This window comes from Gymnoscopelus microlampas, assembly GCF_963454915.1.
Source record: "Gymnoscopelus microlampas genome assembly, chromosome: 4".
Taxonomy (NCBI): domain Eukaryota; kingdom Metazoa; phylum Chordata; class Actinopteri; order Myctophiformes; family Myctophidae; genus Gymnoscopelus; species Gymnoscopelus microlampas.
In genome coordinates, this window is record NC_139941.1 from 56,514,358 (window position 1) to 56,530,838 (window position 16,481).

The following is a 16,481-nucleotide window of genomic DNA, read 5'->3' on the forward strand; positions in this document are numbered from 1 at the left end:
TTCTATCAGCATTCTATAATAAAACATCAATAAGGTAGGAAGGTTTGTGCTCTTGACAGAAAAGGCTTTACCAAAAGTTACAGCCAGGTGTGAGATGCCAGCAATGAAGTCCAGAGACAATACAATATTTAGTGTCAGTGTGTGAGCCTCTTGTTTCTATAATTCAATAATCATCATTTAATAGTGAGTAGTTTTGGGACAGTGTGCGCTCCAGGTGGAGAGCTGCTCATTGGACAGGAGCCAGCCGGTGATGCCCTGCGTCTCTGGTGGTTCTGAAGTAGACTAGCCTATGGTAGTTTGTCTGTAAAACATCTATACAGTTAGACGTAGATTACGACCAGTGGTGGAAAAAGTAATCAAATGTTTTACCTAAGTAAGAGTACCAATACTGCAATATAGAAATACTCTCTTACAAGTAAAAGTCCAGAATTCAAAATCTACTTGAGTAAAAGTACAAAAGTATTGGTATCAAAATGTACTTAAAGTACCAAAAGTAAAAGTACTAAAATATTTGAAAAAAGCAGATCTACAAGCTCACAACGGGTCGCGATGGGACGCGTTGTGAGCTTGTAGATCGGCTATTTTCTAATAGCCTAGCCCTAGGTAAAAAAAATAGGGCTAAAGTGGTTAATGTATGTTTCATAATGTCATAATAATGTATATCTGAAAAGTAACTAGTAACTAACGTTTTCAAATAATTGTAGTGGAGTAAAAGTATAATGTTTGCCTCTGAGATGTAGTGGAGTAAAAGTAGAAAGTATTGTAAATTGTAAATAGTGGGTTTGGTGTGACCTTGTGGAAGTTAAAGTGACTCAATGTGACACAATGTTTCTCCTTCTTTTATTGATATTCAAACCAAGCAAATGAAACCCACAATCTAACGGCTAAACTTCAAACCATTCATGGTCAGGGGTGCAGATCCCAGGGAGAAAGAGGGGACATGTCTGACACAATAAAGTATTTAGAAATAAATTATATCATTTAAATATATTTTTCAAATATTTCAAGGTTTTGTTTTTGCCACCTGTGTGTCCTGATCATCAACAACTACCAAATAAATACATCCACAAGCTTCATCATCTTCATCATCATCACTTGTCCACAGAGCTGTTAACTAGTTTAATGAGTGAAGTTCAGCCAATATGAACGATAGATACACAACAGTGGAGCTGAAAAACGGAAAGATAAATAAAACTGACCAAGGAATATCTAAACTGTCTGAATTAGACACTACTTTTGTTCTTTACTTTAGTAAAGTTTGAACGACCTTTCTGTTATTGTCGACATTAGTTTGTTTTTCATATATTGAACATGGATTTGGTCAATATTTAATGCTAAATGTCAGACAAACTGTAATCATTGTGAACATTATTAGTTTGTTTAAAATCCAAGCGTTAACTCTATGTTGGTGATATTATTGATGTTCCCTCCAGAAAGTCATTTTTTTGTGGTTCCCCCTTAAATTAAGATCTGCTTCCCTGCTCATGATTACATATTGCAAATGATTACATAATTATTACATATAAATCATTACTTAACATAAATGATTGCATGTCATCAGTGTTTCCCATTAATTTCCTAGACTATGGCAGCCCACCATTGTCTAATTTTGGTGGAACCATCACCTCAGACCCCTAGAGGGTCTAGGTCCACCCATCACCTCAGACCCCTAGAGGATCAGGTCCACCCATCACAGGGACTGATGTCATAATGATCGTAACACATTAATTATCACACATTATAAATGATTACATAATAAATGACTTTAACCTCACTAAAACTATGTCTACAAACCTAACCTTAACCCTAACCTCACCTCAAAACCACGTAGACGAAAAAGACTCCACAAGTCTCCACACTAATTATCGTTAGCCTTGGCTAGCCAATTAGCATTTTTAATTGTTTAAAAGACACATCTGTGAAAAAGGTTGATGACGTCATCATTGTGCTGCTGTTATGATTATTTAAAAGGTTGATGATGTCATCATTGTGCTGCTGCTATGATTATTTAAAAGCTGAATGGACACACATGTATTGCCTCCTCTCTCCACCAGGGGCAGCGATGACTCTCTGCTTCTCTGAAAACACACCCAGGTGTTCTGTGAAAAGACAATAAACCAATAAGAATCAGAATGTATTAACTGTGTGAACATGTTAACACTTTAGAATAACCCTACCTTATAATAGTGAATTAATCGTTCCCAAATGATTAGTTAATGTGTTATTCATGACTTGTTAAATGTTTGTTAGTGGTTAATGATTTAATGATTTAAAACTATGCTATAAATAGTTAATAGATCATGAACAAGTTATTAGTAAACTAGTTAAAAACCTAACCTCCCAGTAGCCTCCCTGCAACTACAGTAACCATCAAAGTAGAAACAACTCAGTCCATTCAAACAACATTTGACCAATACTTTGTCAATAGTGTATCTTAGTAGGAAGGGCAGCTCAGTTGGTAGAACACTCTCCTTTGGACCACAAGGTTCTGTCTTTGATCCTGATAGTGATGGAATGATCAGTGTTTTCAATGAACTGAATCATTGGGTTCAGTTCACTGAAATGTTGTGTTCAATTAGACACAGCTACCATATACCCAATGGTTACAATGTAAAGGTCCTTACACCTGAATGAGATAAAATGTTCATTAGTTTGTCAGAAAACCACCAAAACACAAGTTGGATGACCTCTACTCGTTAATTCTGCTAGTTTAATCAAATATGCAAATTTTCTCATTAACTATGTGCAATACAAAAATGACCCACGCAGAAATGGATTCTACGGGAAAAATCATATTAGGAACAACTGAGAGAAGTTAGATACACCCGTTAATCAGGTTGTTATAGCTTTTTGTCTAAATGTACTGAATCATTGGGTCCTGATAGTGATGGAAATAATTGAAATAATTAAAAAGAAAGAGGAAGTGAACCTGGGTGTGTGGGAGGAGTCTAAAGATCATCATTGGTTGTCGGCACCAGAACACGACCTGATAGAAGAAGAAGAGAGACAGTTAAAACACACACACAAATAAATCCTATGTACTGTATTGTGTGTATTTCTCTATAAAATGCATAAATATACACACAACACAACACAACACAATAACACAACAACACAACAACATTAGGGTTCAGTCATCAGGGTCACATGTTGCATCAGAACTAATGTGAACATTTGACTCTTATTTAGGACTAAATGTAACACTGATGTATTAAAGCTAAATGTGACAACATAGAACACACTTTGACCTCTAACTAGGTCGTCTAAACTGGTCTAAACCGGTTAAGGTTCTAAACCAATATAAACCAGTTTAGGTTGTGGCTTTACATGTTTGTTTGTGTGTTTGCATTTCTGTGAGGGTTCCACATGTCATGTGATCCTCTGTTGATCTGACCTAATTTCTTCCACTGGTAGTATAATAATTAATGAAACATGTTTATTAAACATGTTAATTAAACAATAATAATAATAATAATAATCACCTCGTTTCTTCCACTGGAAGTAGATGAATCCAGACAGGAACAAGACCAGACCCAGAACCAGACCTGATGCTCCCATGGCCACCTTGTTCTTCACTGACTCTGGCATGGAGAAATCTGACAATACAAATATTATATTATTACACGGCTTGGTTGAATGCTCGATTCTGATTGGTCAGTCATCGGTCATTATTTCTCGATAATGACCGCTGAGCTCAATAACGGACCGCTGTGTAATCAGAGACTCAGAACACCTGCTCATATCAACCTCCGCTGCTTTGTTTTATGCTTTATCCAACATGACAGCCATGTAAACAAACAACCAATGTCATTTACAACTAAACGTTGCTCTCAAGAATGTTTTTGAAAACATTTGAAGTGAGAAATAGACGATGCAATGACCGAAAAGTGATTCTATTTGATCCACTGCACTTCCTTGTTTATCTGCGCCTCGGTGGTTAATCGCCCTGTCGGGCTTTAAATTTCAATAATGACTGCCTCCCCATGCATTATCCCTTGCTTATATTATATTATATGATATGATATGATATGATATGATATGATATGATATGATATGATATGATATTATATCATATACTATCATATTCAGACCTAAAAGATGATTATCTGCAGACATTAGTAAACTAAGCTGATCGATGTTTTTACGTTCAGCAAAACAAATATACCTTCAGGTACAAATAGAGAATAATCCTTTAACCCTTAAAACAGAGTGTAGTGTAACACATTACAGTAGATTACAGTAACTGACCCCAGTCCATCTTGATAGGCGCGGTCAGGCTGGGATGTTCCACCATGCATGTGATCTTCTCTCCTGATCTGTATCACACACACACACACACACACACACACACACACACACACACACACATAGCATTAGACTGTTACAGGAAATAAGATAAGTTTATACTGATATTTAAAATAATCATGAAGTAGAATGTGTGTCCATGTGGATCTGCTCAGAGCTGAAGCGGCCCCTCCTCCCCGCCCGGTCTGGCAGTGAGTGAGCAGCTGTTAATTAGCACTAAAATTAGGACAGATTGTGAAAGTAGCCGATCTACACGCTGAAACGCACCGTGATTCAACACATTGATCCATTGATCTTTGTTAATATTTTATTCTATGAAGAAAAAAACTTGGAGAAAAATAACTGACTATTATTGTGTAGGAGTGTGAATGCCCCGCTGGGCTCTCCTCTGCTCTAGTGTTTATTGTGTATTCCACTATTCCCTGCCCATTGTAGGAAAAATAGGAAGGCAAGAGGCAGAAGAAACTTAGTAACGAGATACGCACGTAATAGCGTGTTCCTGTGTGTGTATTCATGTATAACACGCTCGCGCGCGGGTCTCTGTGTGCGTTCGTCATGCGTGCACGATGACGAGCTTGCTGCGTGGTTGTGTCTGGAGTGGACTGGTGATGAACATGGTCGGGACTTGGAGGAATTGGTGTGTGTGTGTGTGTGTGTGTGTGTGTGTGTGTGTGTGTGTGTGTGTGTGTGTGTGTGTGTGTGTGTGTGTGTGTGTGTGTGTGTGTGTGTGTGTGTGTGTGTGTGTGTGGGGGGGGGGGGGGGCATTTTCAGCAAGTGAGTAACACTTGGGGCGGGGGGGCATTTTGTATAGTTGTCTGTTAGGTGTGTACCTGGGTGTGTACTCCAGGTAGGAGTGGTACTGGTAGTACCAGTAGAGGTGTGTATTTCTATGTATAGGTGTCTGTTAGGTGTGTACCTGGGTGTGTACTCCAGGTAGGAGTGGTACTGGTAGTACCAGTAGAGGTGTGTATTTCTATGTATAGGTGTCTGTTAGATGTGTACCTGGGTGTGTACTCCAGGTAGGAGTGGTACTGGTAGTACCAGTAGAGGTGTGTATTTCTATGTATAGGTGTCTGTTAGGTGTGTACCTGGGTGTGTACTCCAGGTAGGAGTGGTACTGGTAGTACCAGTAGAGGTGTGTATTTCTATGTATAGGTGTCTGTTAGATGTGTACCTGGGTGTGTACTCCAGGTAGGAGTGGTACTGGTAGTACCAGTAGAGGTGTGTATTTCTATGTATAGGTGTCTGTTAGGTGTGTACCTGGGTGTGTACTCCAGGTAGGAGTGGTACTGGTAGTACCAGTAGAGGTGTGTATTTCTATGTATAGTTGTCTGTTAGGTGTGTACCTGGGTGTGTACTCCAGGTAGGAGTGGTACTGGTAGTACCAGTAGAGGTGTGTATTTCTATGTATAGGTGTCTGTTAGGTGTGTACCTGGGTGTGTACTCCAGGTAGGAGTGGTACTGGTAGTACCAGTAGAGGTGTGTATTTCTATGTATAGGTGTCTGTTAGGTGTGTACCTGGGTGTGTACTCCAGGTAGGAGTGGTACTGGTAGTACCAGTCTCCATCAGACAGATCGGCATAGGAGAAACCAGAGGTCAAAGGTTCTTGACCTCTCCACCAGGTCACCAGGATCACTTTAGGATAGAAGTCGTAGCTGCTGCACCTCAGCATGTGAGTGTGTTCACCACGACGAGGGGGAGTCTCTGACTTCAGTCTCACTTTGGGCTCCACTCCTAAAAAAAGATGATTATTATTATCATTATCATTATTAGTATTATCATTACCAGTCAGAGGAACATGTCATTATCATTAATAATTGTATATCATCCAAATGAGATCCAAATGATCCAGAAAGCTGAAAAACACTTGGTCTTCAACCAGCCAAAATGTTCACGTTTCCCGGCTCTCCCCCGTTCTCCTCTCCCTCCATTGGCTCCCAGTTGTTGCCCTCACAGAGTACTAAACTCTGATGTTGGCCTACAAAGCAACCAAAGGTATGACACCCCCATATCTTCAAGCCTGATCCAACCCTACAACCCCTCCCGCTCACTCAGATCAGCTAACACAGGGAAGCTGTCAGAACTAAAACACAACGCTCCACACGTCCTAGACTCTTCTCTCTTCTCTAAAACACCCTGGACAACGCTCCAAATGTAGGCCTCACTCACACAGTTAAACCATTTGTTTTATGGCGGCCTTATGCCTTACGTGAGGCATAAGGCCATTTCAATTCCTTTCCTATGGAAGTCACATGTTTTGACAAAACTCACTTGCCTTAGGGGAGGGGGGGGGGGGTAAAGCTATAGAGCGGCGAAGCAAGTCAGTTTTATCAAACCAAGTGACTTCCATAGGGAATGAATTGAAAAACACCCTGGACAACGTCCCACACGTCCTAGACTCTTCTCCCTTCTCTAAAACACCCTGGACAACGCTCCACACGTCCTAGACTCTTCTCCCTTCTCTAAAACACCCTGGACAAGTGCTTTACATGAACAAAAATAAACCAAGCAATAGCATTTCATGAAAATAGTAGAAACAAACAAAACAAAACAACACACATAAACCTGTAAAATATTACTAAAGTGATTAAAAACATACAAAACAAACTAGTAAAGACAATAATTAAATATAAAATCAGGGTAAATGAAGTGTATAGAGGTGTGTTTTAGCCTGCATGGTTCTTTTTAAAGTTCATTTAAAAACATTAATCCTGGTGTCTCTATTTTAGGAAGGTCATTATATGTAGGTGAAAACACTCAGAAATAGATCTATATGTTTCATTTATACTCTGTGTACGATGGTGACACCACATGTTGTGAGCTTGTAGATCTGCTATTTCCACTGTGTGACAGCGTGTTAGGATACAGTATAAATCAAGAGGATCTGAAATGTTTCTCAGAATATTAACCCATTCAATCCGGGAACGCATCTGTGTCATTTAAGATTTATTTGGCTATTCAGATCTACATGAAAAAATAGCAGATCTACAAGCTCATAGCGTGGCACAGAGTGCCGCAGAGCTTGTAGATCTGCTATTTTTTCAAAAATCGTCACAATATGTGTAACTCTTTAGATATATATATTTTTAAAGCAAACATTTGTCAAATATGTTGTTCCAGGGACCCCCAGAAGCAAAGATTTGAGTTACAAATGTTCCCTTTAGAATCTGTACATTCAAGATTTGCACAAATTTTCACAGTTTAAAAATAAATAGCAGACATACAAGCTCATAGCGCGGCACTCGGTGCCGCGCTATGAGCTTCTAGATCTGCTATTTTTGAATAGCTAAATAAATCTAAAATGACAGAGATGCGTTCTGGGATTGAATGGGTTAAGGAATGTTTTTTGTTTTTTTTAAAGAGGGATAGGGAAATGGGGAGAGAGATGGGGGGGGGGGGCGACACGCAGTAAAGGTCGTCGGGGACACGCTGTCAGGCTGGCATTGCCAGCCGTCACGCTACGGCCCAGACCAAGGGATGTTTTATAATCATTATCAGATCAATATTAACACCATTAATCATCTCTGAATAGAATGATTTATTATGATGTCATGTTATAGTTTATGAGGTGATGAGTGTTGAGTGCTGCTCTGAGATCAGCTCACCTCTCTTGTTCAGAACAGCACGGTAGTAGATCTCAGTTTTGTGTTTGCAGACTGCCTCTCGTTGTGCTCTCCTCACAGCCCGTTCTCTAGGATCTTTATTCCAGCGCTCTGCGTTCTTCACACCAAACTCAGTGTATCCAACATACTGATCTACTCTACTGTCCCACCTGAGCAGCTCATCACCATCGAAATTATTTGACAGTATGTACTGTATGTCTTTCAGCTCACTGGAGTTAAACACACAGCGGTGAGCCTCATAGTACACATATCCATCTGGAAATAGACAATTAAAAATGTCATTAATGTTCAGTTTTATTATCATCTGTATAATATCAACACTAGGCTAACTGCCCCCTATCGGCCAAATATGTCACTACATAAAGTCTAAAATAGGTTCAGGATGTGAAATCTGCCATTAAAATGGCAGATTTCAACAGAGAGCCACAGAGTAATAGGAGGCAGGAGGGGGCGGGGCCACTCAACCCCCTCAACCCCCTCCTCCCCAAAGCGTGTGTGTGTCTCATTTATTCTCCCGCCTAGCGTAAATGTGAAACTCAGAGGTCACTCATTATCACATGAAAAAGACTATTGAAGTCCACATTCTTGCATCATAAATGCTTAATATAATATACGTGTTTAAACATCTTCATTCATGTTAAATATATTCAACCGTTTTAGTTAATAACTATTGTGTTCATAGTATTCATGTACCTTTCACTGGTGGTTTCTTCAAGGCAGTGCGAATGGAGTCCAGCTGGCCTTTGCAGAAGTGCTGCCGATCCACAGCTACTGCATAACCTGCTGTGTAGGTGATATGATCTACAAACGGAGGCTGAGGCTCCACCCCCTTCCCTTTGTTGAAGTCTGCGTAGAACAACACTTCACCATCCAGTCCCTGCATGACCTCTTTATATGAGTCTTTAACTGTGTCTGAACAGCTAAGGAGTTGAATGTGTTCATGGAACACTGGAAATAAAACAAAGATGACATTAAATTCAACAACAATCATCATCATCATCATCATCATCATCATGTTAAACAGTCATGTTTGGTTCTAAAGGTGAATATTAGAAGTATCTTCCTGTCAAACATTTTATTCAACAGATTTAAATGTTTTTATAATATTATGAAACAGATTCATAATGATTTATTTCAGGACATAATGTTTGTTTATCTTAATAACAATATCGATTTATATTTAATTCATCAAAATATATATAAATAATGTATGTATAACAATATAAATATACTGTAATGTACTTACTTCCTGGGATCGCTTTGACATGAAGTACAGAGGAGAGGATGAGGAGGGTGGCTGTAATCTTCATCATCACTGATCAGAACTGAACTGAATTTAATAGATGAGAATAAACATATGAGAATAAACAGAAGAGAATAAACATATGAGAATAAACAGATGAGAATAAACAGAAGAGAATAAACAGATGAGAATAAACATATGAGACTAAACATATGAGAATAAACAGATGAGAATAAACATATGAGATTAAACATATGAGAATAAACAGATGAGAATAAACAGATGAGAATAAACATGAGAATAAACAGAAGAGAATAAACAGATGAGAATAAACAGATGAGAATAAACATATGAGAATAAACATATGAGAATAAACATATGAGACTAAACATATGAGAATAAACAGATGAGAATAAACAGATGAGAATAAACAGATGAGAATAAACAGATGAGAATAAACAGATGAGACTAAACATATGAGAATAAACAGATGAGAATAAACAGAAGAGAATAAACAGATGAGACTAAACATATGAGAATAAACAGATGAGAATAAACAGATGAGAATAAACAGATGAGAATAAACAGATGAGACTAAACATATGAGAATAAACAGATGAGAATAAACAGAAGAGAATAAACAGATGAGAATAAACATATGAGACTAAACATATGAGACTAAACATATGAGAATAAACATATGAGAATAAACATGTGAGAATAAACAGATGAGAATAAACAGATGAGAATAAACATATGAGAATAAACATGTGAGAATAAACAGATGAGAATAAACAGATTAGAATAAACAGATCAGAATAAACAGAAGAGACTTGAGTACATGTATTTAGTTACTTTCCACCACTGCTTGTGAACATCTATAATCATGCACTTTATCTGCCAACGCATCCTGTACTACTTGAAAGCAATACTGCACTTTATACACAACCAGGTGAAAGTGGCTGACAGTTCTTGTTGTAACTGACACATGCGGCACGCATGTGCCGTGCGTGTGCGTGCGAAAATGTCTACTGTACTGTACTTCTACTGTAAAAGTACCCAGGTAGCCTAGTTGAAACTACTTCACGCTATTGGGATGAAAGCAGCAGCTTATATCGGGGGAGAAAAAACAAAAGTCAGACAAAAAGTGGGGGGAAATCACAGATCTGTGAGAGTGAGGGAGTCCCGTCGTTCGCACAATGAATGGTCATGACGCCCTGTATGTTAATCTGACGTTGGTAGATTATGTTTTCTTCTTGAACATGGCCATGGGTCTGTGGCAGGTTACTTAATATGGGATTTTCACAGCTGCCTTTGACTTTTTCTTAACGGAACGGCGTTCCGGGACCGAATCTTTTACCCCTGTACACAACTCACTTTAGTATACACATGTGACCCACCACGACACAGAGCCTGTCATTGTTAATGTTTTCATTTTAGTTTTTTCATGTCATATGAAAGCAGGAATCATAACTACACATTGACATGTTGTCATGTCATATGAAAGCAGGAATCATAACTACACATTGACATGTTGGTTGTACAGTTTGACCCACCAGTTTAGGAGATATGGCTTATAGAGTGATGTGTAGCAGAGATACAGAGAGCTGAATAAACAGAACCTGAAAGGTTCACTTCTGTGATCTGTGACATTTTAACACCTATCCCAGAATGCATTGCTTGAAAGGTGGGGGTCTGAGAGGGCCCAGCTAATGACAATTATAGCCACCACAATGTGATGGATAGGCCCCTGAAAAGTATGTGTGGTCACTTTTATGGCCAGGAGTATTTTTTTACTAAAAACTAATGGTTGGAATGGATTCAGGACCCCCGAAAAACTATAATTAGACATCCCACAAGTTCATTTTCGCCAATTTGAATTGTTCCAGTTTTTTTTCCCAGGCCCTCCGGGTACCCCAACTTTGATTGGCTCCCACAAATTGAAAGGTGTTTGTAGACACCTTTATGTACATGTTTGTGAAGAAAGCTAGTGGTAAGCATTTATTTTACAAATTGGTCAGAAATGTGTCTAACCTTCCCTTTATCTAACCCAGTGCACAATACTACTAATAAAAAAAAATAACACATTTAGCTCCTAATAGTGTTGTTAGGTAGAGTAAACCTGACTCTAGAACTACCAGAAGGGCCCTGATCATATGGGCTTAAATGTCGTGTGTGTGTGTGTGTGTGTGTGTGTGTGTGTGTGTGTGTGTGTGTGTGTGTGTGTGTGTGTACGTGTGTGTGTGTGTGTGTGTGTGTGTGTGTGTGCGTGTGCGTGTGCGTGTGCGTGTGCGTGTGCGTGTGCGTGTGCATGTGCGTGTGTGTGCGTGTGCGTGTGTGTGTGTGTTTGTGTGTTCAGCGTCGCTAGTAAAATGCTGTTCATGTTCATTAAGCATCAATCTAAGCCTCATTACATCTCATGTATATATTTATAAATATACTCTAATATATTACAGATCAGAATAAACAGATCAGAATAAACACATGTTTACCTCAAGAGAAGTTCTGGAGTCTGAAAGAGAATGAAGGAAGACTCGTTTTATAGTTTAAAAGAATCAGCCAATCAGATTAAAGATATGATGTTACATCATCTGTTTCCAGAAAGACGACAGTGTGGATTATTGCACATAATCATATATATAGCTGCTGCTTATGAACCTTATGTCTCCTTACGTACACACTGTACCTTATGCACCTTATGTCTAACCTCATGTACATACTGTACCTTATGAACCTTATGTCTCCTTATATACATACTGTACCTTATGCACCTTATGTCTAACCTCATGCATATACTGTACCTTATGCACCTTACAGTATGTCTACCCCAGGGGTCATTAATATGACCGTACACGGACAAATGTGTCCGTGGCAAATTCTTCATTTACACACCATTATAATGTTCTTATTTTAATCATAAGACCCAATTACTGAATGTCATGTCTCTGGGTTTTCTTCAGAATATGTTTGGCTCTGATTTACTACGACACTATATATGACACATTAGGAGTCCTACTAGTGGTTCTCAAATGTTTTATTTGCAAGGACCCCCATAACTCTGAGAGTGTACAAATGGAACCAAATGGACCCGTAAATATCTGGTCACTTCAGAAGAGAAAACCCAAATAAAATGCTCTCCACTCCACTGGTCTACTCTGCACATATGTATTATTATGCAGGGTGACAAGGGGGTGTGGTCTCTGAAGACCATATTCACACGGCGGCCATTTTATTATTAAGTTAATGAAATGCCACCCCGTTTCTTCAATGCAAAATTTCAAAATGGCCGCCATGTGAATATGCTCTATTATTTCCAGTTCCATAGTGTAATATAATACCAGTCAGCGTTCCATAGTTTTTGTGTCCATCCCCTCCCCACCCCCCCATGACAAAATCTTGCCCCCCCTTCTGACAGAGGCTAAAATGTGTGTGTGTGTGTGTGTGTGTGTGTGTGTGTGTGTGTGTGTGTGTGTGTGTGTGTGTGTGTGTGTGTGTGTGTGTGTGTGTGTGTGTGTGTGTGTGTGTTCAGCGTCGCTGATAAAATGCTGTTTATGTTCATTAAACATCAATCTAAGCCTCATTACATCTCACTGCTGAAACCATCAAATGTCTTTAAAAACACACTGGTCATGTGATCAAAGTGTCACATGAGAGGTGTGTGTGTGTGTGTGTGTGTGTGTGTGTGTGTGTGTGTGTGTGTGTGTGTGTGTGTGTGTGTGTGTGTGTGTGTGTGTGTGTGTGTGTGTGTGTGTGTGTTTGTGTGTCACAGGTCATTTGTTTGTATTGTGCATTGTACTGTACATATTGTGTTTTATATAATAACAGTAGATATAAATGTATATATTATATCATAACATAAATATAATGTACTTACTTCCTGGGATCGCTTTGACATGAAGTACAGAGGAGAGGATGAGGAGGGTGGCTCTGTAATCTGCATCAACACTGATCAAAACTAAACAGAATTTAATAGATGAGAATAAACAGATGAGAATAAACACATGTTTACCTCAAGAGAAGTTCTGGAGTCTGAAAGAGAATGAAGGAGGACTCGTTTTATAGTTTAGAAGAATCAGCCAATCAGATTAAAGATATGATGCTGCATCATCTGTTTCCAGAAAGACGACAGTGTGGATTATTGCACATAATCATGTATATAGCTGCTGTTTATGAACCTTATGTCTCCTTATGTACATACTGTACCTTATGCACCTTATGTCTAACCTCATGTACATACTGTACCTTATGCACCTTATGTCTCCTCATGTACATACTGTACCTTATGCACATTATGTTTAACCTAATGCACATACTGTACCTTATGCACCTTATGTCTAACCTAATGCACATACTGTACCTTATGCACCTTATGTCTCCTCATGTACATACTGTACCTTATGCACATTATGTTTAACCTAATGCACATACTGTACCTTATGCACCTTATGTCTCCTCATGTACATAGTGTACCTTATGCACCTTATGTCTCCTCATATACATACTGTACCTTATGCACCTTATGCCTCCTCATGTACATAGTGTACCTTATGCACCTTATGTTTAACCTAATGCACATACTGTACCTTATGCACCTTATGTCTCCTCATATACATACTGTACCTTATGCACCTTATGTCTCCTCATGTACATAGTGTACCTTATGCACCTTATGTTTAACCTAATGCACATACTGTACCTTATGCACCTTATGTCTCCTCATATACATACTGTACCTTATGCACCTTATGCCTCCTCATGTACATAGTGTACCTTATGCACCTTATGTTTAACCTAATGTACATACTGTACCTTATGCACCTTATGTCTCCTCATATACATACTGTACCTTATGCACCCTATGTCTCCTCATGTACATAATGTACCTTATGCACCTTATGTCTATACAGTACCAGATAGATAAGCTATGTGTATATACTTTATGTAAATATCTTTGTTTGATTCATCTTTTATTCTCTCCTTGCCCCTCCCCCCGTCTTCTTTTTTTCTCTTTCTGAAAATAACTAAAACGATGGAGCTGCACAAAAAATAACTTCACCCACTTCTTTACACCTTTAACCTGAGATGTGACAATAAAGATGATTCTGACTCTGTTGAAGAGAAACACAAGAAAGAAAGATAGAAAGAAAGAAAGAAAGAAAGAAAGAAAGACAGAAAGAAAGAAAGAAAGAAAGAAAGACAGAAAGAAAGAAAGAAAGAAAGAAAGAAAGAGGGACATCTTCAATCAGAAAGTAGAATACCTGGGCACAGAAGAGAAGACCCAAATAAAATGCTGGAGCACTCCACTGGTCTACTTTGCACATACTGTATAAATATTATTATGTGTGTTCAGCATTGCTGGTAAAATGCTGTGTGTGTGTGTGTGTGTGTGTGTGTGTGTGTGTGTGTGTGTGTGTGTGTGTGTGTGTGTGTGTGTGTGTGTGTGTGTGTGTGTGTGTGTGTGTGTGTGTGTGTGTGTGTGTGTGTGTGTGAGCAGCCAATCAGAATTATTATTTTATTAAACATCACCTGTTACTAGAGAGACATGTTGAAGTGATCAACCTGACAGACTGTACATAATTATGTATTTATTTATGGTTTGTTTGTTTTATTTGACTCTTGTTGGTAATGTCAAGGTGTTTTTTATGTCAATAAGGACACCTTAAATCTGATGTCATTTAAAAGTTGAAACAGGCAGGCAGGCAGGCAGGCAGGCAGGCAGACAGACAGACAGACAGATATATTGAAAACTTTGGTTACTAGTTACTATGCAGATATAAAGAATTACATTTTAAAACATACATTAAAGGTGTGAAGAGTGTTTGTTTCTTACAGATAATGCATTTTCAGTGCTCTCTCCTGATTGGCTTAAATGTTGTCACCTACCTGAACATGTATTATATTCTGTTTAGTAAAGAGCTGGAGAGACCATGTGACCGAACAAACGCTCTGTAGCAATGATTACTATCACAATATACTACTTTAACCTTTTAACAAAAAAACAACACAAATATATCACTTACCTTACCTTTAACCACTTAGCCCTATATAGGCTAGTTGAAAAAAGCAGATCTACAAGCTCACAACGTGTCGCATCGCTACCCATTGTGAGCTTGTAGATCTGCTATTTTCAAAAAATTTAATGCTTTTACTTTTGATACTTTAAGTATATTTTGATGCCAATACTTTTTGTACTTTTACTCAAGTAACATTTTGAACACAGGCCTTTTACAAGTAACTGAGTATTTTTTATATTGTGGTATTTTTTACTTTCACTTAAGTAAAATATCTGAGTACTTCAATCCACCACTGGACAGTATTGACACTCTTACTTAAGTAAAAAAAAAAGATTATTTTCTTCCACCAGGCAGCTCTCTCTCACATACGTTGCTTCATCATCATACGTCATGCCGTCAGCACGTACGTTAACGCTCTGCGTCATTCAAGATGGCAGCGTCCGTGGAGGTGGTTCTGGTGTCGCTTGGTGAGAGGTTTCCTTCATCAAATATCAACCCTCTGCACGCGCTGGCCGACAGGAAGAGCTTTAATGTGTTGTTTATGAACACCTCCTCCTCCTCCTCCTCCTCCTCGCACCTCCTGCTGTTCTCCTCCTCTGGGAGTCAAAGGTAAACAAACATGTCAACAAGCAGTGTAGCCATGGGTCACGTGACGCTTGTCTGTCGCGAGCGTCATGGCAGAATTTCAACCTGGTGTTTGCACTTTCTCCATTAACAGTCCGTACATCTACATAAACGTTCATATTTTTAATATAAAGTGTTTACCTCATGGCCATGGATGTTACAACTATGTACGGGCCCTTATAAGTACCCGTATCTTCAGTATTGTTCAATAAAACGCATTTTAATCAGATTGGTGGCCATTTTCTCATCGAGTTATAATGTATCAGAGTGCAGTACACCTCCCAACCGATAGGTGCGCGTAGTTGAAAGCACATCGAGAAAATGGCCACCAATCGGATTAAAATGCTTTTTATTAAACAATACGGAAGATACGGGTACTTATGAGGGCCCGTACATAATGTTAACATCCATGGCCATGAGGTCAGCACTTTATATTGTAAATGTGAACGTTTATGTAGATGTACGGGTTGTAAATGGAGAAAGAGACAAAACCAGGTTGAAGTTCCTTCATGACTGTCATGATATGACTGTCATGTGTCAGAGTGATGTTATTTATGTTTATGTTATTATGTTTCAGTACTGGAGTACTTTTTACACCACTAAGCAGTGGTGATTTAGTGAGAGAAATAAGCAACCAGGACTATGAAAATAAGCTACTAATGTAGTTTATA

General features: G+C 38.7%; 1 protein-coding gene across 1 annotated transcript; it reads right to left on the reverse strand.

The window, feature by feature from the left end:
- Window positions 1–1,014: 1,014 nt before the first annotated feature.
- Window positions 1,015–9,264, reverse strand: LOC311044511 (H-2 class II histocompatibility antigen, E-S beta chain-like). The gene is made up of 8 exons (XM_084056151.1): window positions 9,176–9,264; window positions 8,623–8,877; window positions 7,912–8,184; window positions 5,824–6,040; window positions 4,249–4,316; window positions 3,483–3,596; window positions 2,930–2,986; window positions 1,015–2,099 (listed from the first exon to the last, which is right to left on the reverse strand). The coding sequence occupies exons 1-7, from the start codon at window positions 9,240–9,242 to the stop codon at window positions 2,949–2,951; spliced, it is 1,032 nt and encodes a 343-aa protein (XP_083912277.1). The 5' UTR covers window positions 9,243–9,264; the 3' UTR covers window positions 1,015–2,099; window positions 2,930–2,948.
- Window positions 9,265–16,481: the final 7,217 nt, after the last annotated feature.